The sequence below is a fragment of the Xyrauchen texanus genome, chromosome 35, assembly GCF_025860055.1.
Source record: "Xyrauchen texanus isolate HMW12.3.18 chromosome 35, RBS_HiC_50CHRs, whole genome shotgun sequence".
Taxonomy (NCBI): domain Eukaryota; kingdom Metazoa; phylum Chordata; class Actinopteri; order Cypriniformes; family Catostomidae; genus Xyrauchen; species Xyrauchen texanus.
Window position 1 is genome coordinate 35,579,361 of NC_068310.1, and position 25,374 is coordinate 35,604,734.

At 39.4% G+C, this 25,374-nt stretch overlaps 3 protein-coding genes across 3 annotated transcripts in view; 2 read left to right on the forward strand and 1 right to left on the reverse strand.

Annotated features, from left to right (window-relative positions):
* Positions 1-1,473, reverse strand: part of LOC127629068 (cyclin-G2-like) — a 5,338-nt gene extending 3,865 nt beyond the window's left edge. The window contains exons 1-3 of the mRNA XM_052106107.1: positions 1,357-1,473; positions 487-629; positions 6-143 (exon numbers count right to left, since the gene is read on the reverse strand). Coding sequence (XP_051962067.1) covers positions 6-143; positions 487-591 — 243 coding nt within the window. The 5' untranslated portion in view covers positions 592-629; positions 1,357-1,473. The remainder of the gene's footprint in view (positions 1-5; positions 144-486; positions 630-1,356) is intronic.
* Positions 1,474-4,224: 2,751 nt separating this feature from the next.
* Positions 4,225-20,546, forward strand: LOC127629066 (cyclin-I-like). The gene is made up of 7 exons (XM_052106104.1): positions 4,225-4,540; positions 6,092-6,248; positions 7,345-7,479; positions 11,295-11,369; positions 11,728-11,868; positions 15,602-15,835; positions 19,075-20,546. Exons 2-7 carry the CDS (start codon positions 6,135-6,137, stop codon positions 19,453-19,455), a joined length of 1,080 nt encoding a protein of 359 aa, XP_051962064.1. The 5' UTR covers positions 4,225-4,540; positions 6,092-6,134; the 3' UTR covers positions 19,456-20,546.
* Positions 20,547-22,484: 1,938 nt separating this feature from the next.
* On the forward strand, positions 22,485-24,698 carry LOC127628587 (ankyrin repeat domain-containing protein SOWAHB-like). The gene has a single exon (XM_052105359.1). It carries the CDS (start codon positions 22,485-22,487, stop codon positions 24,696-24,698), a length of 2,214 nt encoding a protein of 737 aa, XP_051961319.1.
* Positions 24,699-25,374: the final 676 nt, after the last annotated feature.

Below are 25,374 nucleotides of genomic sequence, written 5' to 3' on the forward strand. Positions count from 1 at the left end.
TTTACCTTCATCATGGCTAGAAACCTGTCCAGCAGGTTAACGGCCAGTACAAAGGTCTGAGTGCTGTAACCAAAGAAACTGGTCAAGCTCCAGAGATCCTCAACTTGAGCATCTCTACATTTGGCTGAAACTCCATTCCCCTTCTGTGGGAAAAATAAATATAACATTTAAAAATGAAACGACAGAGTTTTTGTCATCGGTTGGGCCTTACAAAAATAAGGCAATTCACATGTTAGATATTCTTCTAAAAATCTTAGTTTGTGTTCTGCAGAAGAAAGTCATACACATCTGGGATGGCATAAGGGTGAATAAATAATGAAGTTAGAAATATATAGTATATTAAAGTATTTTATTTTTAGTTTTGATAGCCATTTAAGCCTTTTTAGCAAGTTGACATATATGTTCTGGTCTTAAGCACAGAAATCATGTTAATGTACATATTTTTGTTTTAAAATAAATGTCTGTATGTTTCCATAGGAATTGTACCTCTTGGGTGGATTCGATCAAACTGAGTCCAGTTTCTTTCGGCAGATAATAAACCTCCTGCTCCAAATTTGACTTCAGCTCCTTCATCAGTTTGAAGGCTTCCATGTTTTCTCTTTATCTGGATTTCAGTTTTCCAACAACACCTTTTTAAAAATCGTTAAAAAAAAAAAAAACAAGTTAGTAGGTTCAGTTCACCCAGGGTAGTAGGTCAAGGTTTTGCCCAGCTGAGCCTCGGTGTCGGGTTTCACTGGTCCAAACAAACAAACCCGACTTAATCCGACGGAGATGGCCACATATGTGAAATTTAAACGCTTTGGTTGCAAACAAATTGATTAATAACCGGAATGAAAGTGAATGTAATCGGATCCTTCATCTGGGAAAATACCTCTACCAGATTGGGAGGGGTTGAAATATGTACACTACTGTACAGTTTAATTTTTAACATTAAAATACGTAAAATGTATTGTAAAATTACATAAAATAATTCAGCCCATGTTAAATGTTAGGGATTTATATAATAATCTATAGTTACCGGTAGATAAAATAACCTATTTTATTGTATTTATTTATTACATATACTCGCTTGGTAACATCAAAGACGATCAACAAACAAGGAATGCGGGCATTCCAGCTAAATAATCATGTGGTTTTCCTTAATGACACACACAGAGAACATCCATGCATTGTCACAAATTGTCAAAACAATAACAAAGAAATTTAAATCGCTCAGCCAGCTCTAGCATAACCAAAGATCAAGCCCATTTTTAGTATAAAATGCAACCAACCAGGACATTTACAAGGCGACAATTCTAGACATCTATTTAAAAAGGAAAGACATATGTTAAGCAAAGATAAATAAAGATGAATTACCAGATATGTTAAAAGTGCATATTTCGTTTGTGTATCCGAATGTCTATCGTCTGTTTTCTCTGCTTCTCTTCTCTTTCCTTTTGTTGATGTTGAAGATGGCTCCGCCCTCTGGATCTGTGACGTAAGTCACTGTGTGTATGTGTATATATATGTGTTTTAGAACGCTTTCTTCTATCATTTATAAATGTATTTGAGTGTTTTTAAATAAGTTTCAATATTCAATATGTGTTTGTTACTTTATATTCTTAGAGGCGAAATATTTTTGAAGCTGTCGGCGTCTTCGAGATTGACAAGTAACGGACCAATAGAATCGCACGAAGATGAAGCGTTCAAATAGTCCGCCGAAAATCTACAAATCTCATTGGCTACTGCTTCACTTGTAGTCATCAACGATTGGCTGCTTTAGTTCCAGTTTCTCTTGTGCTCTGAGAGGCTGTTACTGGGTCATGTTTTGACGGTTGCCAGGGGGTAAAAATGTTGTAAAAAATACACACATTGCTCACACGAATTTGCTTGCCCCCTTCCCTTGTTAATATAATTAATATTTATAAAACGAGCAGTGAGTAGCATAATACTATAATATATGAGATTACACCTGCATTTGAAGTCAGAAGTTTAAATACACATTAGCCAAATACATTTAAACTCAGTATTCCTGACATTTAATCGTAGAAAACACACTTAGGTCATTTAGTATCACTACTATATTTTAAGAATGTAAAATGTCAGGATAATAGTAGAGAGAATTATTTATTTAAGCTTTTATTTCTTTCATCACATACCATTGGGTCAGAAGTTTACATGCACTTTGTTAGTATTTGGCAGCATTGCCTTTAAATTGTTTAACTCGGGTCAAATGTTTTGGGGAGCCTTCCATAAACTTCTCACAAGATGTTGCCCATTCCTCTAGACAGAACTGGTGTAACTGAGTCGGGTTTGTAGGCCTCCTTGCTCACACGCTTATAAATTTTTTCTATCAGATTGAGGTCAGGGCTTTATGATGGCCACTCCAATACCTTGACTTTGTTGTCCTTAAGCCATTTTTCCACAGCTTTGGAGGTATGCTTGGGGTCATTGTCCATTTGGATTACCCATTTGCTGAGCTTTTAACTTCTTGGCTGATGTCTTGAGATGTTGCTTCAATATATCCACATTATTTTCCTTCCTTATGATGCGGTCTATATTGTGAAGTGCACCAGTCCCTGCTGCTGCAAAGCACCCCACAACATGATGCTGCCACCCCCATGCTTCAAGTTTGGGATGATGTTCTTCTTGCAAGTCTCACCTTTTTCCTCCAAACATAACGATGGCCATTATGGCCAAATGGTTACATTTTTGTTTCATTAGACCAGAGGACATTTCTCCAAAAAGTAAGATCTTTGTCCCTATGTGCACTTGCAAATTGTAGTCTGGCTTTTTTTTTTTTGGCAGTTTTGGAGCAGTGGCTTCTTACTTGCTGAGCAGACTTTTAGGTTATGACGATATAGAAGTCCCTTTACTGTGGATATAGATACTTGTCTACCTGTTTCCTCCAGCATCTTCACAAGGTCCTTTGCGGTTGTTCAGGGATTGATTTTACTTTTCGCACCAGCCATGTTCATCTCTAGGAATGCATCTCATTCGTGAGGCTGAGTGGTCCCATGGTGTTTATATTTGCGTACTGATATTTGTACAGGAGTATGATACCTTCAGGCATTTGGAAATTGCTCCCAAGGATGAACCAGACTTGTGGAGGTCCACAAATATATTTTTTCTGAGGTCTTGGCTGATTTCTTTTGATTTTCCCATGATGTCAAACAAACAGGCCCTGATTTTGAAGGTAGGCCTTAAAATACATCCACAGGACACCTCCAATTCAGTACACCTCCTATCAGAAGCTATTTGTCTAAAGGCTTGACATCTTTTTCTGGAATTTTCCAAGCTGCTTAAAGGCACAGTTAACTTGGTGTATGTAAACATCTGACCCACTGGAATTGTGATATAGTCAATTAAAAGTGAAACAATCTGTCTAAACAATTGTTGGAAAAATTACTTGAGTCACAAACAAAGTAGATTAAATGACTTGCCAAAACTACAGGTTGCTAATATGAAATCTGTGGAGTGGTTAAAAAATGAGTTTTAATGACTTCAACCTAAGTGTATGTAAACTTCTGGCTTCAACTGTAGTTCAGGTTAAAATGTTATCTTAAACATTAAAACATTGATCTATGTGAGGAGAGAATATTTCTTTGCTGTCCAATTTATAAAAAAACAAAACCAAAAAATGCAGAAAAGACTCCTGAAGCATTACAACGTCGTTTTATTGTAAAGCTTACTATTTCTGATGAAAGCTGATGAAAGTCAAATATATAGATGTTTCAAAAAACATTTTAATATAATCAATCAGGAAATGTATGCCTCATATGTGTTTTATTTGTTGGGTATATTCGCAGCATCTTGTAAATGAAAGTAGTTCTCATACTACAATCCACACGTTAAAAACCACTTCGCCGGAGAAAGTAGTCCCCTTTCGACACATTTGCTAAATTCCTCATCTCCGTTTTAAAATAATCCACCAATTAGATCATAATTTGATTGATGTAAAAAAAAATTGCATTTCAGTAATTATCATGTTCGATTTAATTTGATTTTTTCATGTTCTCTTTTTTTTATTATTATTTTTTTTATCTTAGAAAATGTTTTCCGGGTGCCCTTGTCTACAAGGTAACCGCTCAGTGACAAAGTCTCGCGAGAGCTTCACGCGACGTTCTCAAACTGTGTTTATTGTGTTTATTTGAAGTCCTACATAAACCATATACCTAAACCTACCCAAAACCTTAACCGTACCACGAAATCTAACCCTAAATCCAACCTTAGTAACAGCAAATTAAACTCTCGCGATACTTTGGCTGCAGTGGGTTACCTTCTAGACTGCCGTGTGCAGCTATAAGGTAGTCGGAAGCTTCTCCTTCTGTTCTCTGTCTTCTACTCGGAAGTAGACGTTAGTGTCTATTCCGTTCATTTTATTTTTTAAATCAGTTTGGAAGGATCCCCTTTAGTTTCTAATCCCCCCTACTAAATTTCAGGGCCAACATGGAGGCGAAACTGGACGCTTAGAAAAGATGACGGAATCCGATCTGCTCCTTTATTTTACCTCAGTTTAATGGACCGGATGATCTGCGTTTCCCACAGCCTTGCAGGGGAGGTAAAAACCTCAGTTTCTAAGAGCTTTAATAAACAGATGTAATAATTTAGCTGGAGTAAATCCGCCACAACATATACAAGTGTACATAACGAATATTATACTGGCTTTCTTTGTGTATCTGGTTGTTGGTAAACCCTTAAAATTGAACTAATGCTGCGTCAACCCTGTAACATACAGCTGATGTAATGTGTGTAGTGTTTACAATCATTCTTAACGGCAAATAATAGTGTTATTATTGAATCTATAACATGAATGGGTTAATGTGATGCTGAATCAGGCGTGTTCATTATATATTGTCCTCAGAAATTGAATGGCAGCTGAACACCACCATCACCAGTCTGGAGCATATTAATAATAAATGTGAATTTGATATTTTTATTTTTAATGTACACGGGCCTTTTTGATATTGTTAATTGTTTGAAATGTATCATTTTCAATTCAAAGTCTTCTAAAAACATTCCCCTATTCAGTTTAGGTGTAGATTTATTTAAATAAATTATAAAAAGTATATATGCATAATAATAATAATGATACAGAATAATCAATAATAATAATATAAAATAATTTATCTATGACGAGGATTTGTTTTTTAAAGAACACATGCAAAAACATTATCTCAAAGGAAGTGTTGGGTGTAATGCTTTCATCTGGTCGAGGCTGATCAGGGTTTTAGAAAGTAATTTGTAATAAGTAATGCAATTACTTTTACTTTTCAAACATAGTCATTAGTAATCTAATTACCCTGAGGATGTCATTAGTAGCAATTAATTGACTTTTTTTTAGAGTAACTTACACAACACTGCTCAAAGGTGCTGTAATTGATTTGATTTTGAGCTGAAATTACATGCAAAAAATGTCCCCATTCCCTGAATAATATGAGAAATGTGCAATGAAATATCATACTTGTCTCTGTGACTCTGCTTGTCATAAATAACATTGAAAATAAAATGTATTTTATTTTAGTTTTTTTTTCTTCCCAATTTGGAATGCCCAATTCCCAATGCGCTCTAAGTCCTCATGGTGTTGTTGTGACTCGCCTCAATCCGGGTGGTGGAGGACGAATCTCAGTTGCCTCCGCATCTGCACATCTTATCATGTGGTTTGTTGAGCGCATTACCGCAGAGACATGGCACGTGTGGAGGCTTCACACTATTCTCCGTGGCTTCACACTCTTCTCTGTGGCAGCCACGCACAACAAACCACACGTCCCACCGAGAGCAAGAACCACATTATAGCGACCACATGGAGGTTACCCTGTGTGACTCTACCCTCCCTAGCAACCGGGCCAATTTGGTCACTTAGCTGGAATTACTCAGCACGCCCTGGATTCAAACTCACAACTCCTGGGGTGGTAGTGCGTCTTTAATCACTGAGCTACCCAGGCCCCCCCAAATGTATTTGATTTTCTTTTAAGCTAAACTGACAAGTTTATAATTGTGAACAAAGTTGAATAATATAATACAGTTTCAAAGGCAGCTTATACTTCCCTGACAGATCAAAACATACAGTATACATCTCTTATCTAAGCGGTTTTATGTGTTCAATGCTCAGGTAGCTGTATCCAGTGGGGAGGTAGGCTTTTCCAGGGTTCGTGATGAAGTTTGCCGAGCCCTTGGAGAGCCAGAAGCTGACGTCTCTTCTGGAGAAGGCAGTTTCTAGGGAAGCCAAATTGTGGAAGGTTTGCGTGCCAAAGAAACCTACCAACCAGGTGAGTCTGTCAGCGAGAGTGTAGGTGGTTTGTTGAGTATAATGAAACAATGTTTCTATTGTCAGAAGTTGGTAAACAATGGTAGTTTCGATTTCTTTCTAGGTCCAAGTAGAATTTGAATATATTACAATATACCATCATTATAAGTACTTGTATGCTTTAGAGGCCCTAATTACACTAGTTCTCATGATAAGCTGCAGTTTATGTCTGGTTTGTAAAAGCATAAATATGCACAAAAACTCAAGTTGTTGCACAACACACGGTCAATACAAGACCTTGTGTTTTAAAAGACTACTCAACAGTCTGTCACAAACATGCTGAGGTTAAGATTCCTGATTTGAGGTAAAATACCCTCTTCTGTGAAAAGAGATGTGCCAAGTTTCACGATCAATAAGATGCATCAATTACTGGGTTTGGTGCATTTCTGTTCTGAGGTTTTTTTTAGGGGGTGGGGTGGGGGGTACTGTTGCTGTGACTCACACTCATTTGTTTATTTAATTTGTAAGTATTATAAATGTTTAATCTGAAAATGTATATTTAAATCTGATATTTTTAACGTTTTTGAAAAAATAATGGCTGACTTAAAACATTTTTTAAACTGGTGCACAGTGTAATTTCATAGCTAACATTTTACATGTCCTAAATGCACACAATTAAATACATCTTTGCACATTTGTCATAATTTGGCAAGATTACAGTCTGATTGGAAATATAAATATTTTGTCTAACTTGATTTATTTTTAGTTTTTTTTCAAACATCAATTTTCATCACATGCATGCAACGGGTAACAAATACACTAACCTTTAAAAACGTATCGGTGTGGTGGAAATTACACCACAACTGTGAGACCTGTAATTAAAACAAATATTTAAAAATGGAAAAAATATATTTTTATAATAGATTTATTTTCATAGTTTAATATTGAATGTCTGGGTCTGGAACACAACTAAAACAGTAAAATCTATACTTATAAGGCATTTTAAAAAGTACCAAAAATGAATGAATGTCTGGTTGAAGAAACACACATATGTGTGACTATGTATGTATGTGTAAAGATCATGTCCATGTGTATAATTTTACATTTTTATTCCTAAGGATACAGATATTTCCCCTGAAAAGCGTGATGAGGCTGTCCGGTGGTTGAGGGATGTGCATTCCCAGCTCAAACTCTATCCAGAGACCCTCTGCCTGGCCATCAACATCCTGGACCGCTTTCTATCCACCATCAAGGTAATGTTTAAAACGTCTGATCGGTCAAAGTCTTCTGCCCCTGTCAATGATTGTGGTATTACAATGTCTTGAGCGTTTCCATGTATAGATGCTTGTGACGGGTGTATTGGACTTACTAGCTATAGTGTTGAGTATATGGAGAATATTTTGGCATGATTAACATAGTCAAGTTTTGTTAGAGTTGTGTGCAACGTGCCTGACTGAGGAGAGGAAGAATTACACAGATCACAGATGCACTCTAAACTTTCCAAACAGCTTCAGGTGATGTAGATCGCAAAGTATGAGGGAATTATAATGCAAAAATACAAAGTAAATACTGAAGCACTCTTATTGGGAAATGAGTAGAGCTGGAGCTGCCGCTCCGCTGAAGAAAAACTTGCGTGTCGAGCATCTTTAAAGGAAACACCCTGGTGTTACATATTAAATGCAGTTATATTTTATATGTTATAGCTTTATTAAAGCTATAACATTTTAAAGCAAGTAATATGGAAGCAGATCATGTAAATAACTACAAACTCAGAAACTGGCATTTCTCTGTGTGGTCAGCGCCAGTTCTATGAGTTGCGCAAATGTCCCGGGGAGAGATTGAAACTGCACCCGGCTGAAGCACATTCTGTCATGGGGATGCTCGTCCCTCGAGCGCACACTTAATGCAGCTAGATTATAATGATGCAGCTCAACACTTATTGAATCATTATATATGTGCGTCATTGTGCATTTCTTATTGTGAAGAAAATTGGCAATACGCAGCTTTATTAATTAGAGAGAGTTTGTTTTTTTGTGAGTTAAAGATGGATTGAAGTGAACAGAAAGGTGAGAGAGGGTAATCTTCACCCCATTATACATGGCAACAAAATGTGTTTTTGATTTGTTTTTGTTTTGGCTTGTTTTCCAATATTTCAGTTTATTTTAGAAGCTATCCTGCAGAAGAAAAAATTGTTATCTGAGAATGTTGAATATAATATTAAAAATACAAATATTTTTTTAAATCTAATCTAAAAATCCTTTATAAAAGGTGCATTTTTGTCTAATTATAACAAAGTGAAAGGGGGCCTGGGTAGCTCAGTGAGAAAAGATGCTGTCTACCACCCCTGGAGCCATGAGTTCGAATCCCAGGGTGTGCTGAGTGACTCCAGCCAGGTCTCCTAAGCAACCAAAATGGCCCGGTTGCAAGGGAGGTTAGAGTCACATGGGGTAACCTCCTCGTGGTCGCTATAATGTGGTTAGCTCTCAGTGGGGCGCATGGTGAGTTGTGGGTGGATGCCAAGGAGAATAACGAGAAGCCTCCACACGCGCCGTGTCTCCGCGGTAACATGCTCCTTCAAGCCACGTGATAAGATGCGCGGGTTGACAGATTTTTCCGCCACCTGGATTGAGGCGAGTTACTAATCCACCACGAGGACTTAGAGGGGGAATTCCATTGGGGAGAAATGGGGTGAAAAAAAAAAAAAAAAGATACATTCTCTTAAAGCAAGTCTAAATATATCACTGTAGTGGCAAATTGACGTCTTTAGCCTTTATTCAAACATATAAGTTTAAATTAATTTATTTGTCACGAAGCAACGAAACATGGCAAATTGCACGAACATCATTTTTGGCCAATCTGTCATACAAAGTTTGCTCTCATTATTCCCACCCTATAATTGCTACAGGTGTATCAATTAAGGTGTTGGCTATGTAATTAGATGTTCATTTGTGGTTTTGGGTGAAAATGGTAAAGAGGAAAAGAGCTGTCCTCTGCAACCAAAGAGGCTATTGTCAAACTAATCTGGACAATCAGCTTCGGATATTGCCCGTGTGCTGGATTTGAATGGTCGCACTGTCCGCAAAGTTATTGCAAATCACCGTGCAAAATCGATGTGGTCGGCCAAGGAAGATTAGAGAGCGTTTTCACAGGAGAATGAAAAACTCAATGTGTGACCACTTCAAAACGGCTTCCAAAGTACTGAAAGAGACGTGCAATGGTGAGGAACCTCCAGTTTCATCTCTCACTGTAAGGCACAACGGCTACAAGAGGCTGGATTTAGAGGTTGTGTAGCAGTAAAAAAAAACATTTATTAGTTCTGTCAACTGCAAAAAAACATCTTTCCTTTGCCAAAGAACATAAGGATTGGAGTGTGGAAGATTGGAGCCATGTTCTGTGGTCCGACGAGTCAAAATTCAACATGCTGGCATCGGATGGTGTCAAGTATGTTCGTAGGAGATGAGGGGAGCGTTTTGATACCAAATTCATGTGTGGCACCATTAAGCGCGGCGGCGGAAACATAATAGTATGGGATGCATGTCTGCGCAGGTGTTGAAAGGACCTACAAAGTTGTTGGCACTTTGAAAAAGGACCAATACTTGGACATCTTGCAGAATACAATGTTGACGAGTATGGAGGATCTGTTTGGAGATCGAACGTGTTTTTTCCAACACTATAACGATCCTAAGCACACTGCGCATGTAACGAAGGCATCCCTTGCTGTCCAGTGTTTTTAAGTCCTCAAGTGGCCTCCTCAGTCCCCTGACCTTAATCCCATTGAAAACCTTTGGTAAATCATAAACCTGAATCGTGATAAGTCATGCAGGTCTTCCAATGTTGCTCAGTTTTGGGAAGAATTTAAGGAGGCTTGGCAAAAAATTACGTACGACACATGCGCAAAGCTTATTGAGACAGTGCCCAGGAGAATGGAGAGTCAAAAACCATTTTGATGGTTTAATCGAACCTGTACGGTCATTAAAAGCAAATATTTGCACAATCCGGACCTCCAGACATCACTTTTGGCCACTACTGTATATATTGCTTCTCAAGTAAATCTATCTTGTTTTAAGGATTTTTAGACTATTTTAATTGGAAAATACACAAAAACACTTGATAACAATAGGATTTTTTGCAGTGAATTTCTGTACTAAATTAAACTTAATAAAAAGGTATTTTTATGCCTTTAAATCAGTCATTTAGAGGTATTTAAAAAAATTTGTTTTTATTGTTGGTAATACAACCTTTTAAGTCGGGACACATGCTGAATAATCGGTTAAGATCTAATGATTAATTGTTGCAATAATCACAATTGTCTAATAATCGTTAGATTAATCGATTATCAAAATAATCGTTAGTTGCAGCCCTAGAGGCAGTGCACTGTTGTTATGTAATAAGCTTTAAAGATAAAAGTTTTATTTGATAAAATACTCTGTCAGAACAGCTGGTTATTTTTTAACCTCAGCAGACCATATTTGTTAGAGCTTTAAGAAAATGCTCTTGAATTTTCAAGCACTGCAGACAGTTCGAGTTTCTGGAATTGCTGTAGAACGTACAGTACTTTTAGAGCCGAGGCACAAAAAATGCTATTATTGTGACTACTTGGATCTGTATTTTCACAGGTAGTACAATAATATTTGGCAGTCACTTTAGATGAACAGGAAATAAACACAGGAAGTGTATGTGTGTGTGAAACATTTGACCTTTTCTTGTGCCAAACTCAATGTGTGCTTAGAAGATCAGAACAGAGTATTTACACTTGCATTTTTACTAATTGGAAAACTATTCAAATAGTCAAATGTTAGTGCAATTTTAGCCTTTTATTGACCTCTAATTTTTAATTTCCATTGCAGAAATAATGCTCGCTGCTCAGCATGTGCATCGTCTCAGAAGTAGATTAGTTTTGTGGATACATATTTATTTTGACAAGTGTAAATGAAGAACTGTGCATACCTAAATGGATGGCAGTCGTAACGATCAAGATGCATGAAAATACCATGTGTTAATAGGCCTATATTGCATTGCAGTCATTGATCAATGTCTTTCTCTCTCTTTCTCTCTTTATCTCTTTTAGGCTCGTCCAAAGTACCTGCGCTGCATCGCCATCTCTTGTTTCTTCCTGGCTGTTAAGACCAGTGAGGAAGATGAGGTGAATGTAATATTAATATGCTGATCTACGCTCAGTTGTGCCCCCACTTAAACATGTTTGTTAGTTTATCAAATGAAACTACTGAGCTGATTCATACTCAGCATGTCTTCATGGTCTCAGTGGTTTTATTTGATGATACACAATCTATTCATATATTAAAAGTTATATTCTGCTGTGGGAAACATTGACCCACCATTAGAACTAGACTGAGTGACATCACAAGGGAAGCTGGTCCCTTAACATTCTATATATGTCTAAAATTAAGCTAACTCTTGTCATACAATCTGTAGTTTACTATTTATATATAGTGTTGCTTTGTACGTTTCTGTGTGTTTAACCTTTTGCTGTGTTTGTGTAGCGGATCCCGTCTCTGAGAGAGTTGGCCTCCAGCAGCAGATGTGGCTGTTCTCCGTCAGAGATCTTGCGGATGGAGAGGATTGTTCTGGATAAGCTGAACTGGGACCTGCACTCTACCACTACACTGGATTTTCTTTACATTGTGAGTACACATATATTATACACACACTCACAGGGACCTACACGATGCCACCAAACTCTGCAGGTCTACATACACGTCAACTAGGAATGCATTGGCGATAATTAGCCTGATCAGACCAATACTGATAATATTGTAAGTGCGTAACATCAGACCTTATTATTTTAATTCAAACAGAATCCTTTTTGTTCCTATGTTTAAAGTACTCCACTATATATTCATTTTGCTGCACATTTAAAATGTTTTGAACAAGAAAAACAGTAAAGATTTATAATGTCAACCACCAGATCAGTTTTTGGCCGTGACAAAAATAGTTATCGGCCAAAAAGTATCAGTCAATTTCTATATCAATACATCCTGAAGCTGTGAAAATATGATGGATATTGCTAGTTGAAACAAATGAAATTATGTAGCTTAATTCTGCTTTCTCAAATGGGTTTTGAAGAAAGATCGTCTTAGCTGGTATGTGGAAGTCGGCATATACATGGATCAGCCACAACATTAAAACAACCTGCCTAATATTGTGTAGGTCCCCCTTGTGCCGCCCAAAACAGTGCCATCCTGCCAAATAGCATTCAGAGATGATGTTCTTCTCACCACAATTGTACAGAGTGGTTATCTGAGTTACCGTAGACTTTATCCGTTCAAACCAGTCTGGACATTTTCTGTTGACATCTCTCATCAACAAGGCATTACTGTCCACAGATCTGCCACTAACTGGATGTTTTTTGTTTTTTGGCACCGTTCGGAGTAAATTCTAGAGAACACGGCACTTAAGGCATTTATCTCCACCCCCCGGAGCAACCTGGAGATAAATGCCTTAAGTGCCGTTTTCTCATATCATTGAACAAGCCTAAAGTTGACGGCAATCTGTTTTGCATTTAGTCCGTAAATGTGTCCAGTTCTCACAGTATGCATTCTTGCATTCTGTCTGCACTATTTTTAATTGTCGCTCTAGGTACATGTGCGTGCCTCAAACGGACGTGTTTGGTGCGTCTGACTGGTATTAAGCATTATAAATGCAGATTTTTTAGGACGATGTGTCAGCTTAAAAGTAGTGGAAACTTTGAAAATCGCATCTCAAGATTCCTGTGTTCTGTTGTACTTCGCCCAACTGTTGTGCTTCCTCCTCAGTGAGCGGTTCTCATTCTGTGGCTACGCTGCTTGTGAGGTTTGTTGAGGTGTGCTGCCACTTGTTGATGCGGCTCGTAAAAACTGATGTACTTCAAGCTTGAATTGCTTGTATGGTAGGAAAAAAATTGTACTTTTATTACGGGATTTACAGTGCATCTGGAAAGTATTCACAGCGCTTCACTTTTTCCACATTGTGTTATGTTACAGCCTTATTCCAAAATTGATTAAATTCATTATTTCCTCAAAATTCTACAACAATTCCCCCATAATGACAACGTGAAAGAAGTGTGATTGAAATCTTTGCAAATTTACTAAAAATAAAAAAATGAATAAATCACATGTACATAAGTATTCACAACCTTTGCCATGATTCTCAAAATTGAGCTCAGGTGCATCCTGTTTCCACTGATCATCCTTGAGATGTTTCTACAACTTGATTGGAGTCCACCTGTGGTAAATTCAGTTGATTGGACATGATTGGGAAAGGCACACACCTGTCTATATAAGGTCCCACAGTTAACAATGCATGTCAGAGCACAAACCAAGCCATGAAGTCCAAGGAATTGTCTTTAGACCTCTGAGACAGGATTGTATCAAGGCACAGATCTGGGGAAGGGTACAGAAAAATGTCTGCAGCTTTGAAGGTCCCAATGAGCACTATGGCCTCCATCATCCGTAAATGGAAGTTTGGAACCACCAGGACTCTTCCTAGAGCTGGCTGCCTGGCCAAACTGAGCGATCGGGGGAGAAGGGCCTTAGTCAGGGAGGTGACCAAGAACCTGATGGTCACTCTGACAGAGCTCCAGTGTTTCTCTGTGGAGAGAGGAGAACCTTCCAGAAGAACAACCATCTCTGCAGCACTCCACCAATCAGGCCTGTATGGTAGAGTGGCCAGACGGAAGCCACTCCTCAGTAAAAGCTACATGACAGCCCATCTGGAGTTTGCCAAATGGCACCTGAAGGACTCTCAGACCATGAGAAACAAAATTCTCTGGTCTGATGAAACAAAGATTGAACTCTTTGTCCTGAATGGCAAGTGTCATGTCTGGAGGAAACCAGGCACCGTTCATCACCTGGACAATACCATCCCTACAGTGAAGCATGGTGGTGGCAGCATCATGCTGTGGGGATGTTTTTCAGCGGCAGGAACAGGGAGACTATTCAGGATCGAGGGAAAGATGAATGCAGCAATGTACAGAGACATCCTTGATGAAAACCTGCTCCAGAGCGCTCTGGACCTCAGACTGGGGTGAAGGTTCATCTTCCAATAGGACAACGACCCCAAGCACACAGCCAAGATAACAAAGGAGTGGCTACGGGACAACTCTGTGCATGTCCTTGAGTGGCCCAGCCAGAGCCCAGACTTGAACCCGATTGAACGTCTCTGGAGAGATCTGAAAATGTTTCTGCACCGACGCTCCCCATCCAACCTGATGGAGCTTGAGAGGTCCTGCAAAGAAGAATGGGAGAAACTGCCCAAAAATAAGTGTGCCAAGCTTAGAGCATCATACACAAAAAGACTTGTGGCTGCAACTGGTGCCAAAGGTGAGTCAACAAAGTATTGAGCAAAGGCTGTGAATACTTATATACATGTGATTTTTTTTTTTTTTTTATTATTATTTATTTATTTATTTTTTTTTTTAATAAATTTGCAAAGATTTGAAACAAACTTCTTTCACTTTGTCATTATGGGGTCTTGTTTGTAGAATTTTGAGGAAGATCATTCATGTAATCAATTTTGGAATAAGGCTGTAACATAACAAAATGTGGAAAAAGTGAAGCGCTGTGAATACTTTCTGGATGCACTGTACATGCGCGTCAGGGGGCATGATTAATTGCGTTCATTTTTTTTAAGCCTTATTTTTTTATATAATCACACTAAATTAACTCATCGACAGCCCTAATACACACTCACCAACCATTTTATTAGATACACCTGTTCACCTCCTTATTCATGCGATTTAGCCAATCAGCCGATTGTGGGGCAGCAGTGCAATGCATAAAATCATGCAGATACAGGTCAGGAGATTCAGTCAATGTTCTCATCAACCATCAGAATGGGTAAAAAAATGTTTGAGTGGAGTAAAAAAAGAGCTGAGGCTGCAGTGCGCCTTACATCTGTGTACCTCAGCAGATATCTAGATTCATCAAACCAGGCTATGTTTTTCCTTTCTTCAATGGTCCAGTTTTGGTGAGCCTGTTTACACTGCAGTCTCAGCTCTCTGTTCTGGATACACTCTAGAGGCTGTGTGTGAAAATCAGGAGATCAGCAGTTACAGAAATATTCAAATCAGCCCATCTGTCACCAACAATCATGCCATGGTCCAAATCACTGAGATCAAATGTTTTTTTCTTCCCCATTCTGATGGTTGATGTGAACATTGACTGAATCTCCTTGCATGTATCTGCATGATTTTATGCATTGCATATATACATATATATATATATATTTATTTAATACATTATATGCATATATTTAAAGTATAATTTAAAATATATTTTAAAATTGATCTAAATACATTGAAGTATAATTATATACATCATCTTTCATTTTATATATATATATAATTAATAAAAAAAATGTTTGTTACCCTCTCTGTAGTTCCATGCAATGGTTCTGAGCTGTAAGTCTGGATGTGTGAACGCAGTGTTGTCGGCCCTGAACCCGTCACAGCATGTGGCTCTGCTCACCCAGCAGCTTTTCCACTGTCTGTCCCAAACCGCAATGCTGCAGGTGCGCGGCTCATTGCTCTCCCTCACCCTCATCACGCTGGAACTGGAGAAACTCTGTACCGATTGGCTCGCTCTCACTGTCGACTTGCTGCACAAAGCACAGGTAAAAACCAAGAATCTCAAACACATGAAGATGTTTAGTTAAAGGTTCTTGTTGGCCAGGCCCAATAACCGGCAGATATTTGGCCATTATGAAGCTATAGGCATCAGTCATTAAAAGAAGGACTGAACCCTTCATCTAAAAAAATGTTCTGTCACCATTTACTCAACCTAATGTCGCTTTAAACTCATATGAGTTTATATCTTCTGTGGAACACAAAATATTTACATTTACATTTATGCATTTGGCAGACGCTTTTATCCAAAGTGACTTACAGTGCACTTATTACAGGGACAATCCCCCGGAGCAACCTGGAATTAAGTGCCTTGCTCAAGGACACAATGATGGTGGCCATGGGGTTCGAACCAGCGACCTTCTGATTAACAGCCCTGTTCTTTAGCCACTACGCCACCACACAGGGTTTATTTTGCCATATAATGAAAGTAAATAGTCTGTCAAGCTCAAAGAAGTTTATACGACTAGTGGACTATATTCCAAGTTTTCTGAAGCTAGTCGATACACTTTTTAGGTTAAGCAGAATGAAAGTTAAGTTGTTATTCACTGTCAAATTGAAATCATTCATAAGGGAGCTATGTCGTATCGAAACGTATCTTAATACCAGATGTAAACAGGGTCATTGAAACCAACAGCTGTTTCTTTCTTTCTTGGTTTTACAGTATATTTGTATGATGTGAATAACGTGTCTGGAGAAGTATATACATATAGAGGGCTGTTATAAAAGATCACTTCCTTTTAAAAGATAAAATGTTTATTGCAAATGTGTGGCTTTTATGTTTGTAAAATTAAATAATGTTGATTAAGAGACGAGTGTCAAAGAGGTGGTAGTGAATGACTTTTGACATGACAATTTCCATTGTTATCAGGAGACCAGTTGCAAACATTTCCATTAAACAAAAGCATTAATTGATCAGAAAGCGCACAATGGTCTACGGTCACCCTAAGCTAGATTTTGTATGTCTGACCTCAGAATTAAGACTTTAGGATTTTGACCTCAGCATCAATCACGTTTGGAATGATCTAATTCTTTTCATAGATGAAGTTGACATGAATGGATTCGGTCAAGCTTTTAGTCAGAGCTTTACGGTGTATAAAATTAGTCTCACATGCTCCATTTTCAGTAGGCTTTTAACCCTTATCGTAATCCCAAAAGAGGTGGTTGATAGTAAAGCTGAAGTAAAGTCAGTTATCTAAAGTCTAGTTACCACTGTGTTTAATGCAGAACTAAATTGAAGGAGTAAAAACTGGGGTTCTACTGTTGCGTAATGTACCTTTTAAACGTACGTTTAGGAGCTAATTCTGAAGTGTCAACATCTAAGAACTGATCATGAAGATGTTTCAGTGTGCTGGCCTTCACTCTAAATAGCGAATTCAGATCAGATCATGTCAAACCCGTCTGACGTTTACATTACGAACCGGTTTAGCTAAGTTTTTATGACAACTCTCATGTGTGGATTTTCATACAGAGCATTGGACGGTTATTTCAATATATAAGTATCGGTATAAGTTCTTATACTCAAATCTGATGACGATAAAAGCACCGTTGTTACAGTCCATTTTTAGCATTTTTAGCACTGTGGATTCCTAAAAAGGAAAGTCTCGGTTATTTAATAAGTGTACAAACCATCTCCAACGGTGTATGTAGATGCATCACGGGAGATTCTTGTTGTGTTTGTCTTTTTTTGTCTTTTTCAGAAAGTCCTAAAATGTCCCACCACGTTGTCATTTCCAGCACATCTCAAATTCTGAATTGTGTTTAATAGAATTCAGAGGTGGAAATGACGTTTTTAACGTTTTTGAAATAAAAATGTCTGAATCCTTTAGGTGCGTACACACTGCCAGCGACTTTGTCGCTGCAGGTCGGCAGTGGCTGGCGGTGAAGTCGCTAGTGGGCGTTCCCACTACTGGTTGCCTAGTAACGTTTATAAATGACATTCACGGATGTCATTCCATTGCTGTTGACAGCGAATCTCTTTTCTTGCCACTAAAAACAAACATTTTGGAGGGAAAAGACTAAATATAAATGGAATCAGTACATAAAATGCTTTATATCAAAGATGAATGAGAAACAAGGCGTGCTGTTTGCCATAGCTGCTGTTTATCTGCGGCGAAAATGCAAATGCCGGTCTGTCTGGGTCCATAAAATCCCCGCGATCTCAGATACACCTTTCCACGCAGTATTTTTCTTAAAAATGTCCTTGTACGTGGGAAGAGACATATCATAGAGCACTGGAAAATTTCTAACAGCAAGAATTAGCCTTTCATCCATCTTTCCATTACTGCAGGAGCTGAGAGAGAGAGAAAGGATCACGTGAGCTCTCCCGTCGTCTCTCCTATTGGCTGTCGCTTCCGTTAGTTGCTCCAAAGTTGAACTTTTCTCAACTTTGTCGCGTCGCTGGACACGCCCACATCTAGCGCCAACGGTCGCGACAGCTCGTGTCGCCGGAAGTCGCTGTCTTCGCATTGAAAATGAATGGTATGGAGTCGCTGTCGCGATGTCGCCGATGTCGCTGGCAGTGTGTACGCACCTTTTGTCTTGTTTAGGCTAATTTCAGAGCTAACATTTGAAGTATCCAAAATACACACAATTAACCCTTTAACGCCTAGCTCGGGTCTTTAGTGACTCGGGACGTCATTCCACCCTCTGTACCTCATCTAATTTTGGAGTTATGCCCCTATCTTTTAAGGAGTGGGGAAGAAATGCATTGCACATTTTTGTTGCTGTTTTGTTCGGTACATAACGATGTCTTACTAGCCGGATAGCTAGCGACTACTTAGCATGCCGTCATGACAACCGACAATGAGGCTGTGTAGCCATTAGCCTGCTAATATTTCCTTACAGGCTAATTTCGTTAATGTGATTTCAGGTGGCTAGTTGTCGTGTGATTAACATTGCCTAATGTTAAACTACTTACGCTTTTAGCATCACAAACTTGATCTAATCATCAAGATGTAGAACAAAATAAAAAAAAATCTCCGAGCCCTACATGGAAGTAAACTATAGCAGGTTCTACACATGAATCTGGGTTAGAGGGTCACGTTACGCATAAGAACCACCCCTTACCTGTAAAATCACTAACGCATTTTTGTGGCATATTGTTTTATTAATGAGATGTTTGAGCATTCTTGCAACATCTGTTTATATGTTATTGACGTTATTATATTGAAAGTTATTTCTAGTTGTATTAGAACTAATATATTCTTTTCACTTTTTTCTCTTTTAGATGGACTGTTCTCAGCTGATTGGCTGTCGAGAGCTAGTTGCATGTTGCCTGTCCACACACACGGCTTCCCTGCCTCCTAACACTGTGTATATCTGTCATTCCCGGCTGCCTCGCCATGGGGGAGCCCTGCCCGCCTGGCAAGACTCCCTCATTCCGACCGCATCGGGCTGTGACCCTCACCGACCCTCTGACCCCAACACAGCCCACACCCACTCTTGCCCCAAGCTTCGACTTCACCGCAAGTCCTCGGCCAAGCGGAAGGTGGAAGAGATGGAGGTGGACGAGTATTTCGATGGGATCAAGCGTCTGTACAACGAGGAGAGTCCCCAGGAGGGGTGCCCCAAGGCAGTGGTGAAACAGTTGGAGGGGGGTCGGGTTTGAGCTGTGGACCGCCTGTAGTACGGCAGAACGCTGGTTCCTCACCCTGCCCACCTCTCCAACCTGTCAGGGAAACCTAGAGCAAGAAAACGCCTAAACAATCACAACCTCAGCAAACGTGTTCATCTGTCAACCTCAGAGCAAGAGAGAGACAAATATACTAACATAAATACATTCTGTGCATGATGCTATTTCATAACCATGCATATTGCATAAAGTCAATATATATATATATATATATATATATATATATATATATATATATATATATATATATATATATATATATATATATATATATATATATATATATATATATATAGAAAATGAAAAATGTTTGCAAAAAAGCAGGAATACTTTTCTCATCTGCGGAACATTTTTGTCTGCCATTATTGTTGTTTGTCTCTTTTTAAGTGTATTTGCCAACCGTTTTCCTCTCCTTAATCTTTAACTTTTCATCAATGTCTCATTTTTTCAGTTTCCTTGTCAACATGTTTGAGTGCCGAATTCATGACTGAAATTTGCAGTTTTGATGAATATATTTTCTTTTAAGGCTATGGTTAAAGAGTGGCATTTATAAAGATGTATATTAGATTTGTACAAATGCACACTCTCATTCTCTTGGTTGATGACTTTGTCTAAACGCTTGTGATGTTGTGTGTGTGTGTGTGTGTGTGTGTGTGTGTGTGTGTGTGTGTGTGTGTGTGTGTGTGTGTGTGTGTGTGTGTGTGTGTGTGTGTGTGTGTGTGTGCTGGGTGATAATTCCCTATCACTACTTAATACTGAGCATTATGGATGAATTAGTGTTACCATGGCATAAGATTACACTTGGCCTGGCATGGTTAGATGAACTGTTTATTGCTTGTTTTAAACATAGTAGTGATGTAACTGTTATACTGAGTAGAATAAAAAATACAAGAATAACATTGTGAACAAACAAAAAAAAAACTTTAGATCTTCACCATTCCTTTGCTGATCATAACGTTTATGCGCCGTTTCCTGCTGAAAGCTCTCTCTTCCTCTGAGGTGCTGAACAGTCTGTGCTGCTGAAGAGAAATCTCCCAATGCTCAAATAAATGAAAACATCCTCTGAACTGTTGATGTCTTGTTTTTTTGTGAGGGATATGATGGTACTGTGTTATTAGTTATTCTCAGTTCCTATATATATATATATACACTGAGTACATACACTTTAGTTGAAGTCATTAAAACACATTTTTTTAACCACTCCACAGATTTCATATTAGCGAACTATAGTTTTGGCAAGTCGTTCAGGACATCTACTGTACAAGTTTTCCAACAATTGTTTACAGACCGATTGTTTCACTTTTTGTTGACTATATCACAATTCCAGTGGGTAAGAATGACAGCTTTGCAGATCCTTGTTATTCTAGCGGTCAGTTTGTCCAGATACTCAGGTGACCTTTCACCCCACACTTCCTGTAGCACTTGCCAGAGATGTGACTGTCTTGTCGGGCACTTCTCACGCACCTTACAGTCTAGCTGATCCCACAAAAGCTCAATGGGTGAAGATCCGTAACACTCTTTTCCAATTATCTGTTGTCCAATGTGTGTGTTTCTTTGACCACTCAAACCTTTTCTTTTTGATTTTCTGTTTCAAAAGTGTCTTTCTTTGCAGTTCTTCCCATAAGTCCTCCTGAGTCTTCTCTTTACTGTTGTACATGAAACTGGTGTTGAGCGGGTAGAATTCAATGAAGCTGTCAGCGGAGGACATGTGAGGCGTCTATTTCTCAAACTAGAGACTCTGATGTACTTATCCTCTTGTTTAGTTGCACATCTGGTCTTCCACATCTCTGTTCTGTCCTTGTTAGAGACAGTTGTCCTTTGTCTTTGAAGACTGTAGTTACACCTTTGTGTGAAATGGCAATTTCAAGCATTGTATCGCAATCTTTTTTGCCATTTTGGCCTAATATGGACCTTAAGACATGTCAGTCTATTACGTACTCCGGCAACTCATAAACAAACACAAAGACAATGTTAAGCATCATTTAATAAACCAAACAGCTTTCAACTGTGTTTGATATAATGGCAAGTGATTTTCTAGTACCAAATTAGCAATTTAGCATGAATACTCAAGGATGAGGTGTTGGAGTGATGCTACTGTCTAGATTTGATAAAAAATGACTTGTTTCAAATAGTGATGGTGCACAAAATGTCTTGAATATACTTTGTGATCATTTGAATGCCACTTTGGTGAATGGAAGTACCAATTTTCTTCTGAAACAGCCAAATCTGTTCATTATTCCAAACTGTTGGCTGCCACACACAAACACACACACACACACACACACATATATATATATATATCTTTAAAATGTTTAAATGTCATTCCATTACATAAAAAAATACCAGACAGGTTATAAATGGTGCTAGAGATTTTTGTGAGTCATTTATGCAATTACTTTTTAACCAACTGGTCTAAAGTTGAGTATAGAGGATGTAATAATTCAAGTTCACACACTATGGACATGTCCCACTATGCTTGACAACCAGACAGTATATACACTATATCATTTGAACAGTTCACTTTAATCAGTCTCTATTGCTGTATCATTAAATCCTTTTTCTAAATGATTTAAGAGCTTGTACTTTCTATATGTTTGCGTATGCTACACTGAGTATTATTCAATCAAAAAACAAAACACAAACGCAAAAAAACTTGCCAGAGAGAGAGAGAGAAAAAAAAGATTTTTTTTTAAGGGTTTGCATTTTTAACCAGTTTAAATGGTGTTGTATATTTCTATATTTATAAATACAGAATAAGGTGAATTAATGTAATACAGTTTTAAGATGTATTACTATTGTGTTAGTGCAATACACAAAATACAGAATATTTAACACCACTGTTTGTCAGGTACACCAGTAAACTCAACATGTAGGTATGCAGACAGGTGGGACCAACAGAGGAGAGAATGGGCGGAGTTACAATCTCAACAAGCGAAACTGCTCGTCAACTCCCTCCAGTTTGATTCAGCGATACCAGGAGAGCAATTCAAACAGCACGCGCGAGCATGGCCACCGAACTCACACAGGATTCCGTTCTCCGTTTCCTTCTCAACAATGGCGGGCAGGTGCGAAACGCGGATTTACTGGCACACTACAAGCGGTTTATAAGAGAGGACGAGGAGAGAGATCAAAACCGCGAGTTATTTAAGAGGTACGTGAACTCCGTGGCGACGGTGAGGCAGGAGGAGGGGGTGTCTCGTGTTGTGCTAAGGAAGAAATACCGTGTACACCTCGGAGACGTCGCTAAGAATCGGGAGCTCGAGCGACAGATAGACCGAGATCCTAAACAAGTGGTGAGTATGAACCAAGAACGTAAACCACAAGCTGCTTTGCCTGTCCCAACTCTTGACACTGGTGTTGTAATCTTGCCAGCTGCTGATATTGTAACAACCATAACTAACAACAATAACAACAACAACGGTTCTACTCCCAGTTTTGAGAAAGCCATCAAAGTGTCATCTCCTAATGGCTGGGAACCTGTTGCATCCCTTTCCAGTGCAGAACAGAAACTTGACTGCACCTGCCCTTTGAAACCAGCCCCATCTGACACTGACAGTCACTCAAGTGGGAGCGGCCAGAGCTTAGAACAGCCATGGGAGTCGAAAGCAACCGAGCTGGAATGCAACAGTGTTTACCCTGCCGAACTGAGACAGTTAAGGGAGGCAGATGGCTGCGAGCAGTACTTTGTCGCTAATACGCCTTGTGCGTACTATGAGGTTAGAGTGACGCCTCCACCTGAAAAGGCAAATTTGAACACATTGGACGTTAACTCTTATAAACACTTTCAGAGGAAGTATTTAGAGGAGCCATTCTCCAAAGCATGGCCTCCGCACACACCCCACGGACAGTTGCATATATCCAGCTCTACGCCTTGTCTGTTGGACCACCCTGTAGCTCCATACTCCAATGCAGGTTTGAGTCACAGCAATGATAGTCTGCCCAGTCCAAACGGAGTGTTTAATAGTGAGTATGTTGCATCCATGGGTGTCCTGAACCCTCAGATCTACGGCTTGCCTGTAGACCCCCCTCCTGGACATGCAAGCGAAGCGTACCTGCAGCTACGCCCCCCCTCAAGTCTTTCCTCAAGTCACGACAGCCTCTCAGTCCCGTCCCCTTCCTCTATTCCGTCTGATACTGGTTGGCCACAAGGATTTGAGCAGGAAGATTGGTCCGGTGATGATGGCGTGAAGTATCAAGGCCTCGCAGGACAAGATGGTAACAATGTACGTGCCTTCCTACGTCACTCCCAGGAGGCAAGGTTGTTGTCGCAACTCCACCAACCGAGTCACAAGATTACGCCTTTGCACCATTCCACTGGTCACCTTGAGGACCAGGACTCAAGGGGGTCTCCACGGAGCACTTCACCGGAGATCCGTTACGGACCAATTGCCCGCCGGTTCAGTTCTCGTCTGCGAAGTCGGATGTGTCGGAGTCTGGGAGAAGACTTGAATCAGCCTTTCCCAGAGGACGCCATCTCAGCACGGCACAACCGTCTCCAGTTGTTGTCTTCGACTCTGAGCATGGGTAATCTAGTTTCCGCCTCTTCCAGCAGAGGACAAAGTTCTCAAAACCTTTCCTCGTCTGCTGGATCAATGCAAAGTTTGGGGACTCCCGTGCTTGATGGGTCCTTCAACAGCAAACATTCTTCGGTTCCTCTTGATTCCAGAGAACACGATTGGTTTGTTAAAGCAGCATCAGGCACATGGACTGACATCTACGCCCTCTTCCGAGAGGACCCAAACCTTCTAAGCAAACGAGACTTCATTTCTGGCTTCACTGTTGTACATTGGATCGCAAAGCATGGTGACCATCGCGTTCTGAATACGCTTGGGTACGGAGTTGACAAGGCTGGAATGACTCTAGATGTTGACGCAAAGGCATCGTGTGGATATACGCCTCTTCACCTGGCGGCCATTCATGGACACAAGAAGCTTATTCGACTACTTGTGCAAAAGTTCAAAGCGGACGTGATGATCAGGGACAGCAGCGGGAAAAGACCGTGGCAGTACTTGAGTAAAGATGAAAATCGAGATATCTTAGAAGTCTTGGGTGCTCCAGAGAGAATGATTGGTCATAGTCCAGGGATGCAAAGCTCTTCTGTAAGCCTGCCCACAAGACCTGCATCCGCCAGGGTGAACGTTAAAAGACATACATCTATTGCTGCTCTGTTTAAACATAAGTCTCACCTAAGGGTCTCGTCTAGCTCAGAGGCATTTTAGTAGTTTTAACTGGCTAGATTGTTTTGCATGGAGTTAGACTCTTACTCGTGATGGTAGCACTTGTTTTGGTGGTTTAAAAAGCATGCACGTTGTCACTTCTTTTTTTAGGATTGAAAAATACTGTAACTTTGAGTCAATGGCACAATGCTTTTCTATGTTTTGTAATCTCGTTCCATGTTTACTTAAGCAAAAATCATGGTTATAGTAAGGCACTTACAATGGAAGTGAATGGGGCCAGTACATAAATGCTAAAATACAAACCGTTTTAAAAGCAGTCACAAGATGTAAACCCTATACATGTTAACATGATTATAGTGTGAAGTCGCTTACTAACCTAATCTTTGTTTAGTTATATCCAATATTTCAACCTCGTTGCCAAAGAGATGCAATACCGGTAACCCTGTTAGTGATTTTATCGCTAAAGCCCTCTGGCTATACTCCTGAAAAGGTGTGTATTTCAATGTTTATGGACTGGTCCCATTCACTTGCATTGTAAATGCCTTACTGTAACCTCAGTTTTTGCTTCTTTTGGCTCTGCCACAAAAGCTACTGAGCTTAACCTGTATTAATCTTGAAATATTACTTTAATATGTCTTGTTTCCAACCGTGTTTTGCTTCGTACCCACACAAACTAGATTCCCAATCATGCCGTCTCAGACTGGGATCTTCAAAATAC